General features: G+C 46.2%; 2 protein-coding genes across 2 annotated transcripts; one reads left to right on the top strand and one right to left on the bottom strand.

Moving 5' to 3' along the window:
• Positions 1–2,706: 2,706 nt before the first annotated feature.
• Positions 2,707–4,380, bottom strand: BDW43DRAFT_322617 (flavin-containing monooxygenase; the record flags this gene model as incomplete). Its single annotated transcript, XM_032049597.1, has 1 exon — positions 2,707–4,380. One exon carries the CDS (start codon positions 4,378–4,380, stop codon positions 2,707–2,709), a length of 1,674 nt encoding a protein of 557 aa, XP_031904039.1.
• A 5,092-nt stretch (positions 4,381–9,472) lies between these two features.
• On the top strand, positions 9,473–12,593 carry BDW43DRAFT_322615 (violaceus kinesin; the record flags this gene model as incomplete). Its single annotated transcript, XM_032049596.1, has 6 exons — positions 9,473–10,937; positions 11,028–11,780; positions 11,817–11,912; positions 11,946–12,038; positions 12,072–12,414; positions 12,451–12,593. The coding sequence occupies exons 1-6, from the start codon at positions 9,504–9,506 to the stop codon at positions 12,591–12,593; spliced, it is 2,862 nt and encodes a 953-aa protein (XP_031904038.1). The 5' UTR covers positions 9,473–9,503.
• Between the last annotated feature and the right edge of the window lie 311 nt (positions 12,594–12,904).

The raw sequence follows: 12,904 nt of genomic DNA, 5'->3' as shown, positions 1-12,904 counted from the left end.
AACAAGAGATGGCAGACATAGGTATAGAAGATAAGTGTCGCATATAGAACGTGATAAAGGCTGCGTGACAGGCACGTATGATTGCAAGTGGCTAGTATGTAACAATGCTATAGGGCAGCTAGCTGCGCCCTACTCCTGGTGCATTGATAGAACGACAACATATGACGCATATGACTCCGTCTTTTTGCATGTATCTTTAGTAAACTCTTTTCCTTGTAACTCATCCAGGCTCTCATATTGGCCGTTGGTGTTGCCATCTTGGTTGCACGACTCGACATGATTAGCCCTCTAGTCCTTATGTGTAAAACCTGGTCTCTTCCCTCCTAATCCATATTATCCTGGAGCATCCAAAGGAACTGTAGACCTGTGACCATTGTCCAACTGCTTCCATGCCCATACCCACACCGGGCAAGGGTTTTGTAAACATCACGGACACCTTCAGGATGGAAGTCTCTGAAAGCAGTTTGAGAAGCGCAATCATCATGGGTTTATACTTGGCTACTTTGGGAACGTTCATGCCGTTCAGCATTAGCCTGACTTGCTTTAATGCTCGTTGTTTGTAGGGCTGCGGTGTTAATGGCGCGTGTGGTTGAATACAGAAACCATCGTCCATACGAACAACATGTTCCGGCGGGTTACTATCAAACAGATCGGAGGGTTCGTTTATTTGTTCATCTGGTGAAGGAGCGGAGGGACATTGCGTGAGTCCAAAGGCTTTAAATAGATCACAGTCTACCTGAAGATCATGGCACGGAGCTGCCTTCTCGCATAAATCATCGATACGGATAAGTAGTTGGAGAGCCAATGTTGATGGGATACTTGACACAAGCCATTGCCTCATGCGCTATCGCTCTGCATCTGTGAGCAAGGGGGGTGACAGAAGCATCCTCGCCCGTTGAGCTCTCGAAGTCAAGGAAGATGCCCTTTTCGTACCCGGCACACGCGAACCCGAAATGCCGACACATAGCACATGTCGGACGTCCTTCATCGCATTTCGCAGTCGGCTTCGACACTGCACAGAGCTGTCAGAAACAAAACAAGACAAAAGCAGAGATGAAGAATGGCAATTGTTACCGGTGCTTCCCCCACAGGATCAAGTCCGACTGAAGTCTGAGGATTAAGAAAGTTAAGCCCATGACCATCATGGACCTTCCAAGACACCATCACATTTCTACAGTCTCCTAGGGAAGCCAGCATTCCTTTGCATTTAAAGGGAAATCAATGCCCGGGTAGATTTCCCAAGTGACATTCGACCCTACACCATGGATTTACGTCGTTGCAAGCAGTGTCTAGTATTACATTCCATTTTGCCTTCGTAGATCATCAGAATCTTCTATAAACTGTGAATCAACACACTTGCACAGTTTCCTCTAAGTACAACTTTGCTCATAACAAAGTGGTATGTATCCGCTTCAAACTACCCGGTTCCATTCCATCAACAACTGACCTCAATCCCGCACTAGATCGCCATAACTGAAGCAGCCTCCGGCATAGGCCTGGCGACAGTTAAGCTGCTCGCATCCCGGGGAGCGATTATCTCATTAGCCGATATTAACGAGGCCGCTACCAAACCGGCTACCGAGCCTTTGGCCGGAAGCGATAAGCACAAGCACACTGTTGTGAACGTGCGTAGCAGCAGCTTGGTCGATGAATAGGTCAAATCGACTGTAGAAAGACTTGGTAAGCCCGATGGTGCTGCGAACATAGCTAGAGTCATCACACCTGCCAAACAATTGCCGAAGAAAACGGATAACAACTGGGATTTCAACTTTGCTGTCAATACGCGGGGTGTTTTTTTCTGTCTGGGGGCCCAATTAAAGACGATGACTGCAGGTGGTACCATTGTAAGTTCAGTTGGAGTATTTGGCCGTGGAGAAGTTACAAAATGACTTTGATAGGTATCCGCGGCAAGTACCTTTGGTCAAATGGGCTCACCTAGAATTGCTCCGTATTGCGCTAGCAAAGCAGCTGTTATTGGCTTGACAAGAACGGCAACAAAGGAAATCAGCACATAGGAGTGAGCTGCGTTTTGCCAGGTAAGATATATGCCTATGCTACTGGAACTAGAGACTTGATATGCGTCAAGGCTAACATTAGATATATGGGCTCTGTGAGCACCCTATTGTCAGCCGGCGAAAACCCGGAAGATGTCAAGTGTGGTCTGCAAGCAACGGTGCAAAAGCAAAGAGCTGAGCCCACTGAGATATGGACTGTAATTGTATGTTTGCTGAGTGATGAGGCATCACTTGTGACCGGCACGGCTTTATAAGGTTGATGGTGGTTGGATTTGCTAATTTACTCGATCTGTCACTAAAGCGATAGTAGTATTGAACATAGTAGCATAGTGAAAATGTCAGCATTCTAAATATATGTTACATGTAGTTCCTTTAGTTCACAAGTATCGGTATCTATAATTTCGAGGCCGGTTTAGAATCTGCGTGCGAAAGCTGCTCAGTTTCATCGGTAACCAAATCTATGATAGATATTTGGCATTTTCAGAAGCCCTGGATTTCTGTAAAGCTTGCATATCAGTGATTCTGAATCACATTCAGCATTTTCAGCATTTTGGATAATATACAATATAATGATACAAGAGACAGAGAGTAGACTCCACGATACTTCAACGTTAAGGTCTATACTCAGTTCTGATGAATTAAACAATGCTTTATAACATAATGATACCTTAAAGCAAATTATAGTATGGATTTAAGCAAATTTGAAACCTTCCCAGCCAGCTGCTATACACTGCTGGCATCGCTTGCGATAGTCAACCGCGCTACCACTGTATCGCGCCACACTCTTAACTCCCTTTCCAGGAACATTGGTGTTTATTCCTGTCATCCAACTGTCAATCTCATTTGACAACAGGCCCTTACTACACTCAACCACATGCTGGGTCCATTTGTCGGCAGCTTCTTCTGTTGCTTCGACGAAAGTGTAGTTCTCATTCTTACAGAACTCTAGTAGCTGGGTCACAACTTGTACCGCATGTTCGATGCTCCGTGGGATATTTCCAAAGGGCTGGTGTGGGCCTAGCACCATGAACATATTGGGAAAAGAAGGAGCCATAAGTCCGAGGTAGGTGTATGGCCGATGGTCAAGCCAGACGGCACGTTTTCCTGTTTCGCTGTCACCACTGTCAATGAGTGGTCTATCATTCTTTCCATGCCACTCAATGGCATTGAAAGCACCAGTGATAGCGTCAAAGCCGGTTGCATAAACCAAAATATCCAGCTCATGCTGCTTGTCGTCTGAAGTTCGGATTCCATTCGGGATGATCTTCTCAATGGGCGTCTTCTGCAAATCGACAAGATGAACATTCGCCTGATTGAATGCTTCAAAGTAGCCACTCTCTAATGGTACTCGTCGTGTGCCGAAACCATGGTTCTTAGGAATCAGGCTCTCTGCCACGACGGGATCACGCACTCTCTGCCGGATTTTGTTGGCCATAAACTCGGAATATAGTCTGTTCGCTCCGCGATCGGTGTAAGTATCAGAAAATGCCCCAAGCCATTTAGCAAAGCCAGGTTCAGCGTAGATCTTCTCCCATAAAGCGACGCGCTCTTCCTGTGCTACCTCAGAAGACTTGCGAGGGTCGGGTTGGTGCAGGAAACCGGTAGGGGTTGAGGCACATCGCTGGAATGTGACATTGTATTCTGATTTGAACTTCTCCATCTGCTGAGGTGTAATCTTGGTGTTGCGAAGCGGAGCAGACCAATTGGGAGTGCGCTGAAAGACAGTGAGTGACCTGATACTTGGCTCTTTGGATATTTCGGTAATCAGTTGTATTCCGGTTGCACCGGTACCGATCACTCCGATGCGTTTATTGGCGAAGTCACGTTTCACGTTGAAGTCCTTTGGCCAGCGTGATGTGTGGAAAGATTGGCCCTGGAAGTCCTCAATACCAGCAATTGCAGGTAACGTTGGGTTGGACAGAACACCCAAACAACTTATGAAGAAGCGTGCACGATATTGAAAGCCGGCCTCGTCGGCAAACAGCCACATACGTTCAGTGTCTTGCCAATGCACCGACTTGATTCGGGTGCTAAACTGGATATCTCTGTACAAGTCATGTTTCTCGCAGACTCGTTCAATGTATTTGAGCGTGTCCGGCTGAGCAGAGAACGTCTCTTTCCAGTTCCATTCTTGTAACAATTCCTTGTCCCAAGAGAACTGGTAGCTAACTGTTTCCGAGTCAAACCGAGCTCCGGGATAGCAGTTCCAGAACCAGGTCCCTCCAACATTCTCCCCAGCTTCGAGAACTTTGACGCTCAAGGAGGGAAGACGCTCTCTCATCTGGTGCAAACTGTAGATGCCCGAGAGGCCCGCGCCAATTATCAGCACATCGTATCTCTCCTCTCGTACACCGACGGAACCCATATTTATCAAAGTTGTTTGCGAGGCTTTCTTGTGGTAGATGAGAAATTTCCCGATGGTGTGTTAAAGCGGGGTATATGTCGTCTTTTATACTGTTGATCCTGCCAGCAATGCTGGTCCACATTGGCCCACAGTGAACAACAATATCATACGTTAGCCAACCATCATACGTGTTTCCTTCGTGGGACTGTTTCTCCCTGAGTTTCCTCTGACAAAAAGTGGGGAGCTGATAAGAAAGCAAGACTTGAGCGTCTATGCTCCCCAAATCAGGAAGGGCATCGCAGTCACGGGATGCGGAGACTCACTCCTTGTAGCTTCAGCCTTGATTGGCCACCTAGCTATCAAGGGATGCGGTCTCGGCCTCATAGACTGGGGAAGGTTTTGGAAGTCATAAACCTATCTTACGGAGTTGAGCTATTGGGGAAATAGACATAGTCTCATATCGGGACAAGACCTCAAAATGATACCAAGCGTAGACTAGCAGATTGCGTAAATACTGCCGTGACCTAGCTGGGTTAAACTTGAATGGCTTCCTAGACCTTTTGATGACCCTAGTACATTATTTGACTACTGCATCCATTCCCCTTTTTCAATGACTGAGAGTACTGATCCACCATCTTCAAACAAGGACAATGTCAAGAAGAACCGAGGACACAAGCCTCGAAAGCTGTTCCACCTGCCTGCATTTTCATTATGGTGAACAACATGGTACAAAAAGAAGCATAAAGACTCGTCAAGCCCAAATAATGCGTTGAGACTGGTCTCTTCGTTGGTGCTGGTCAGACCCTTGCTATTGGAGGACCAGGCTTGCTTTTGCTTGTATGCGGACTGATGGCCCTTCTGGTTTACGGTATCTTTACCGCTGTGATTGAAATGAGCATATACGTTCCCATACCTGGGTCCCCTGTCACCTATTATTGTACCCGCTATATCTCACCGTCACTTGGTTTTGTCTTAGGCCGGCTCTACTTCTACTCATTCAGCATTATTGTGGCATATGAAATCGCTGCTGTCAGTCTTGTTATCAACTATTGGCCAAACAATGTCCACATCACCGTATGGGCCACCATCTTGTTGGTCGTCATTTTAGGGTTCAACCTATGCCCGGTGGGTATTTATGTGGAGACAGAGTTCTGGCTTGCGGGCATCAAGGTAGTTATGATCAGGATGATTATCCTACCTCTGATTGTTTTGCTCGGCGGAGGGCCCATTCATGATTGACTTGGCTTCCGTTATTGGAATGATCCTGGGGCAACGAGTACCTATATCGTCGAAGGAAGCAGAGGCAGCTTCACTGCCTTTCTCTATGTCTGGGTTTGGTCCGGCTTTTCTTCTTCTTTGGCCCGGAGCTGCTGGTATTCACGGATGGTGAGAAGCGCAACCCATGTAAGAATCTCCCCATAGTCTCTCGTTGATACTTTGGTCAACTTGTTGTGTTTTACATCTTGGAACACTTTCCATGGGAGTCACCTGCCCATCTAATACCAGCAGTCTCACTACCACGTCCGGGTATACTTCCTTGTTCGCGTCTTGTATCATATCCCTCCGTTTCCAGAAAGCCTGCACGGCCCAGAACTTTACCATGTCTTATCGGTCTCATATCCAGCCCATTGCAGCCTGAATCTGCCTGTTCTTGTTTGCAGTCCTACTGCTGTGTAATCGGTCTACTGTTTTCTTTCCTGGCCGATTCATAGCCAGTGGATTCCTGACTAATCATTTGGGCATTCCACTCTTCTTAGCTATTTACCTTAGGACACAAGTTTACTGTTGGGCGTAAGGACCCCTTGGTATATATGCCAGAACATGCGGACCTATGAACCGGCATCGAAGAGGTCGAGGCTGACACAGCGGTATGGACCAGGATGGACGCTATTAAGAAGTATTGAATACGCTCATGAAACTAGCTAGTATCGCAGGCGCCTGATATATGCCTGGTGAATTGGCCACCTGCGGAAGCATGTGGATTGTTGATCTACTATGGTAATCAGGCCACATATAAAAGGCCTCATAATTCCCATCTAGATAGGCCTTCTTGATATTTTGATAAGTATCATAAATCTGATCGTTTTGACACCGTTTCATACGAATACCTTACCAGTTACTCTGCAAGAAAGAAGAGAAAGGTATGCCGAACAATTTTTTGGCGGAATATATCTTTGATCTTCGTAACAATGGGGGAATGTCCGGTGTGTTATTGTAGTTTAGGGTGTAACATATATCTTTTGTTTTGTATGAGGGTTTAAAGCCAGAAAGAAGAGGATATTGCACCTGTTCTGGTTGCATCGTAAACACCAAGCCAAAGCGACAAGCGAGTCAGGACCCGTACGGATCAGTGGAAAACTAATGATTAAACGTTCGAGAAAGGAGGTTTGAGAAACCAATTGTTATGCATGAGTGCGCATAAGGAGGGGGGTGAATACCCACCTTTTTTTTGGCGTGTAGGGCTCTCGGGCACGACAATTTCCTCCTGACTCACTTCATTTCAGGGCAATAATAAGCATACGTAGCAATATCGAGCCTACGCTGAAATCATAATACTCACGTATATTTTGAATGCGAATAAAGTCTTGCACCAACCCGCAGGTAGTAGGTCAGTGAGCCAATCTAGAACACTTAGAATCAATCTTACACTCAAAGTCAGAAGCAGTGTCCAGGATTGTTTTTTTTTTCTCTCTCAAGACCTAGTTCAATAAGCACTAGTACTAATACCAGGAAAAGCCACGAGATAATAATCTTCCCAAATTTACTATGTATTGTATAAAACAGTTTCGAAAATGAAGTCGTGTAAGGTCTACATACGGTTCCATACGAATTATTTGCTTAACTGGGACCTTCCATGAAAACTAGCGCAAACACCATGCCCGCGAAAGTAAGACTCCCTAGCAAGGCAACTGTCAACATCCTTCCTGTTCCTATCTTGCCCCATGGCGTGAAGGTACGTACCAGAGCTATCCAGTAACTAAGCAATATAACATATGACTCTGCTTATCATTCTCCTTGGCTTGTCGGGAACCAGTAATCCTCTATATTAGACATGCACTCCGTTTGAAAGCTAACGTCAGATACTATTAACAGTAGGATTCTCAGCAGCATCTTTTGTCTCGAGGAAACAAGCTCTATCCCTCTGAAAAGCGAGATTGTCACCCAAGTGAGCAGATGGGAACTGACACCTTCATATACCCTCACTCCTGGTGACTTCGACCTCAAGTGAACTCCATCTGTATTTTGTCCCTCTCCCACCTACACGTACAGTGAACCCGTCTTCCCCCTTGTATAGACCCACTTCAGACCGCCTTGGCTTCCTTGGGGACACCGAGCTCAACCGGAGAAGAACACAAAATGAGGACCTTTCCAAGTCTATAAAGTACCTAATCGAGTGGAAGGAAACCCTCAATAATCGGAACTTGGCAAAGGATACCGAACAAGGCATGGCTTTCAAGCCTAGTTCGTACTGCCAGCAGCTTAAAGACAGGGCTGAGCGTATTGTGCAACCAAAGAAATCTCGTAACCAACGAGCATAGTTAGATGATGCTATTGTTGTTGTCACTCTAAATGATCGCTCGCAACGTGATCTTACTGAGCGGTTGGAAGGCAAGGATGTTCATTGGACTCCTATTGAGACGCAGCTCAGACTTGTAGTGTCTATCAACTACATAGAGGGCGAAGTTCCTCCTCCATCAAGGACTGACAAAAGAGACAATACGTCAACAACTAACGGGATACTTTGTGACCTTCAAAATCAGGTGGCCGCCGAGGACTCGTCAGGGCTACCTTCAATCTTGGCTCAATATATATAAGAAGATGCGCTGCCCTGGACTGCCTTGTCACCACGAAGGGAGAAGTGTTGGCTGGATCCAGTGGGAGAGAAAGAACATTACAAAATGAGAGCCCATCATATGATAGTTAAGCATGTAGAACTGGAGGTAATGACGATATTCCCGATACGATTTAGGACCAATTATATGCGGAAGAGCGGCGGCCACTTGAGAAACAGTAGAAAGCCCCCCAGCCCCTTCCAGCGCGTCGATGTTTCCCCCTATCAACATCAATGCCACCTCAAGCCAGCCGTCCCAGCCGACAGATAATTCCCACGATTGTAACTACCGAGAACCCCATTGACCAAGCCGACTTTGAAATTTCCGGGCCAATTGAAGTAGCCGTGGAAGAATATACATACCAATTAGCTCTTGGCAAAAGTCAGCACTGAGGACTTTAACGAGAATATTCGGAAAGCACGCGATATGGTGCTGGCAATTGTCTTGACCTTGGTCATCTCTATAGTAACCCCAAAATTGGTCCTGAATGAGTACACAGGTTAGGTGCCGCTTCAGAGAAGCCGCAAGCCGGCCCCACCGGTCTTAGCAGTAGGGGCGAGGCACCTCAGATTTTAAATACTGCACTATATACCGTGAAATTTGATGTTAGGTGTGGTGTGCGTCACCTAACCAGTGCGATACTATATAAGGCGCTTAGGGAAGTCGGCTTCCATGTGCATTCATTGTGTCTCGTGTTGTGCCCGAAACGAATGAGGAACGAAGTGAGAAGAAGGGAAAAAGGAAACGAGCCCGCGAGGCCGTACGCAAAAGAAGATGAGATCTCTACGTAGAAACGCAACTGCCACGCGTACTCCTCGTATGTTCACGGGTTGCCGTCCTCGCTTTGGTTTTGTCTTGGCTTTAGGGTTCGATGGCTTCATCTGCGTGTTGTGTTTCGTGATTGCGCCATTTTCTGCTCTGCTGTACTTATATTACTATAACGCACTTTAATATACTACCACGCGTAGCCCTATGAAAAGACCCTATCTGCATTGTATATGCTTTTGAGTGTTGACATATATCGTGCATTAATATGCGCTTGCCTTAACATAAGATAAAACTTTACTTTGGATAGGTAGCATTAGATATACATAACTCCGGTAGTGCCTAATATATCATTAGGTGGATATATATTCGGGAGCCAATTATTGACCTGCAAGCCCGACTAGCTAACAAAACTTGCAGCTATAGGTAGTTCCTACCCCTCCATTTCTCGTATGGATGAGTCTTCCTGTCTTTGATCCGAAGGAAACAGATGACGCCCACTTACTAAGTTTACTGTTGTTTCTCGCATGGTACATACACGCAAGGATGACTTTCTCGTACGATGACTACATGGTCGCATGGATCTGCGCCTTGCCGCTAGAGATGGCAGCCACCAAGGCCATGCTAGACGAGACTCATGTTTCGCTGCCTCAGCAAAAGTCCGACCATAACATCTACACTCTCGGAAGCATTAGTGGTCATAATGTTGTGGTGGTTTGCCTACCATCTGGTGTCTACGGGACGATTTCTGCTTCCGCTGTGGTTTCACACATGGTTTCCACTTTCCCAAGTATCCGGTTTGGATTGATGGTGGGCATTGGTGGGGGTGTTCCAGGCAGGAAGGCTGATATTCGCCTCGGAGATGTCGTCGTCAGTAAGCCAACTCCCAGCTCCGGTGGCATTGTCCAGTACGACTACGGCAAGAGACTGCATGGCGGGCAATTCCAGCGTATCGGGTTTCTTAATAAGCCTCCTCCAATATTACTAAAAAGCTTGTCTCAAATAGAGAGCAACTCTATAACAGGAGAAAAAATAGTTAGCAAAACAATGCTGAATGCAATGGAGAAGAATAAGGAAATGAATGAGCGGTTCTCACGACCAAAATGTGACTGGCTGTTTCAAGGAACCTACGAACATGAGGGGAAAGGACCTGATTGTTCAGCGTGTGATCAAAACCAGCTAGTGGATCGGTCCCTGCGAGCAACTGATGAGCCTTATATTCACTACGGTCTAATTGCTTCGGGGAATCAGGTTATGAAAGATGCCAAAATCCGCGATTCTATTGCTCAAGACCTTGACATCCTCTGCTATGAAATGGAGGCTGCTGGAATTATAGATGAGATCCCGTCTCTTGTCATACGAGGCATCTGTGACTACTGTGATTCTCACAAAAATAAGCAGTGGCAGGGATATGCTGCCTTTGCTGCTGCTGCCTCTGCGAAGGCTATTCTGTCCGTGATTCCTCTTTATCACTACAAGAAGGATACGCGCGTATCGAAGGAAGCAGTCTGGATGATTCCCTTTAGAAGGAACTCACAATTTGTGGGTCGGGAAGAAGAAATAACCAGCATCGAAAGGTTGATAATGCAACGGGAAGGACCAGGAAAAATCGCCATCTGTGGGTTAGGCGGGGTTGGGAAGACCCAAATCGCACTTGAATTGGCATATCGCACCCGATTTCGAGACCCTGAATGCTCAATATTCTGGATCCCATGTACCAGCTATGAGAGTGTGGAGCAAGCCTACATTAACATCTCCCTAAAGCTAGGGATAATGGACGGGAAGCCAGCAGTGGCAAAGGAACAAGTCAAGGCGTATTTTAGCCAAGAAGACGCTGGAAAGTGGCTTCTTATCTTTGATAATGCAGATAATATGGACATGTGGATACAGACCACCGCTGGTGCACTGGTGCTGACAGACTTTCTGCCTCAGAGCGAGCAAGGTCATGTCCTCTTCACTACACGAAATCAAAAGCTGGCAGTTAAACTGGCATCTTCTCATGTTGTACCAGTCTCTGAGCCAGATGAAGAAACTGGTATAAGGATCCTGGAGAAGTCACTTATTCGCAAGAACTTGCTTAATCGTGATGCAACCATTTCCCTGTTAAAACAGCTGGCTTTTCTCCCACTGGCCATAATACAGGCGTCGTCATACATTAATGAAAACTGCCTGGAACCATCTCAATATTTAAAATTGCTACAAGATCCAGAGCCCAATGTCGTTGAGCTGCTGAGTGAGAATTTTGAGGATGATGGACGATATGCAGAAATCCAAAATCCCGTCATTGCCACATGGGTGGTCTCATTTACCCAGATCCAGCGGATAGACCAGTTAGCAGCTGACTATTTATTACTTATGGCTTGTCTTGATTTTTGCAATATTCCTGAATCCCTTCTTCCATCCTCGACATCTCATAAGAGAAAAACGGATGCACTAGGCCTTCTTAGTGCTTATTCCTTTATCGATATTCAAGCTGAAGACATGCTACTGAGTCTACATCGACTAGTATATCTTGCGGCTCGTAACTGGATGAGACAGACCAGTCTATTTGCCCCGTGGGTTCAAAGAGCCGCTACTCAGTTGTCTGCGGCTTTTCCAAGTCATGATCATAGAAATCGAGAACTGTGGCGCAAATATATGCCTCATGCCCTACGTGCAGTGAATGAAATAGACAGAGCGCAAAAGAAGCAATGGGAACCACTCATCTGGAAGATGGCGAACTGCCTTTGCAGTGATGGCAGATTCAATGAAGCGGAGGGGTTATTGATTGACCTGGCTGAGATACAGAGAGAAGCTACAGGTGCTATAAACCCTTCGACTCTGGTCAGCATGAGTAATCTGGCTTCAACGTATTGGAAGCAAGGACGATGGAAGGAGGCAGAACAATTGCATCTACAGGTAATGGAAACGCGAAAACTCCTCCTCGGACCACTGCATCCTTCTACTCTGACCAGTGTGGCCAACCTAGCATCCACATATTCAAAACAGGCGCGGTGGAGCCAAGCAGCAGAGCTACAGGTTGAAGTAATTAAGGCTCGACAATCGACATTGGGTGCAGAACATCCAAATACCTTGATTAGTGTGAGTAATTTGGCTTCTATATATCGCAGTCAGGGACGATATAAGGAAGCAGAAGAGTTAGAGACCGGAGTTTTGGAGGTATACAGACGAGTGATGGGGCCATACCACCCCTGCACTGTAACCAACATGGCTAACCTGGCGTCTACATACGCAAGTCAAGGACGCTGGAAGGAGGCAGCGGAGCTACAGACCGAAGTTCTGGGGCTCTGTTTAAAGATGCTGGGGCCGGAGCATCCCGATAGTATGACTAATATGGCCAACCTTGCGTCTGTATACTGGAACCAGCAGCGTTGGAAAGAAGCAGAGGCATTAGAGACCCAGGTGCTGGAGACTCGGAAGCAGGTACTAGGGGTACAGCATCCGGACACCCTGACCAGTATGAATAACATTGCACACACCTGGAAGTACCTAGGCAAAGAAGATGATGCTATACTCTTAATGACTGAGTGTGTTTATATACGCAACCGGTATTTGGGTCCTGATCACCCCTATACTATCTCTTCAGCCGCTACTCTCCATGACTGGCAGCAAAGTACACACCGCCTCAAGGATTAAAGTCGATAAATTATGTACTAATCATATATGAATATTCGCATATTAATATGTAGGATAATTATTTGTCGTGAAACAAGGCTTGATTAAAAAAGGAAAAAGAAAGGAAAGGGAAAAGGAAACAGATGGATATCTGAGACCGCAGTCAATTTTTTTTCTGAATCAGTTTGGCTGGAAACAGCTCGGTATATAAGCCTTACATATATTTCTGACCAGAGAAGCAGAAAAAATTATCTTCCTTCGAACTCTAACATTATCAGGGGGAAAAGCGCGGTTCCAATAACACCTTTTTCCAAATTGGAAGAGCTATTAGG

Source organism: Aspergillus alliaceus (genome assembly GCF_009176365.1).
Source record: "Aspergillus alliaceus strain CBS 536.65 unplaced genomic scaffold BDW43scaffold_6, whole genome shotgun sequence".
Lineage (NCBI taxonomy): Eukaryota > Fungi > Ascomycota > Eurotiomycetes > Eurotiales > Aspergillaceae > Aspergillus > Aspergillus alliaceus.
Note: the sequence above shows the minus strand (reverse complement) of the source record. Positions and strands in the feature narration are given on the sequence as shown.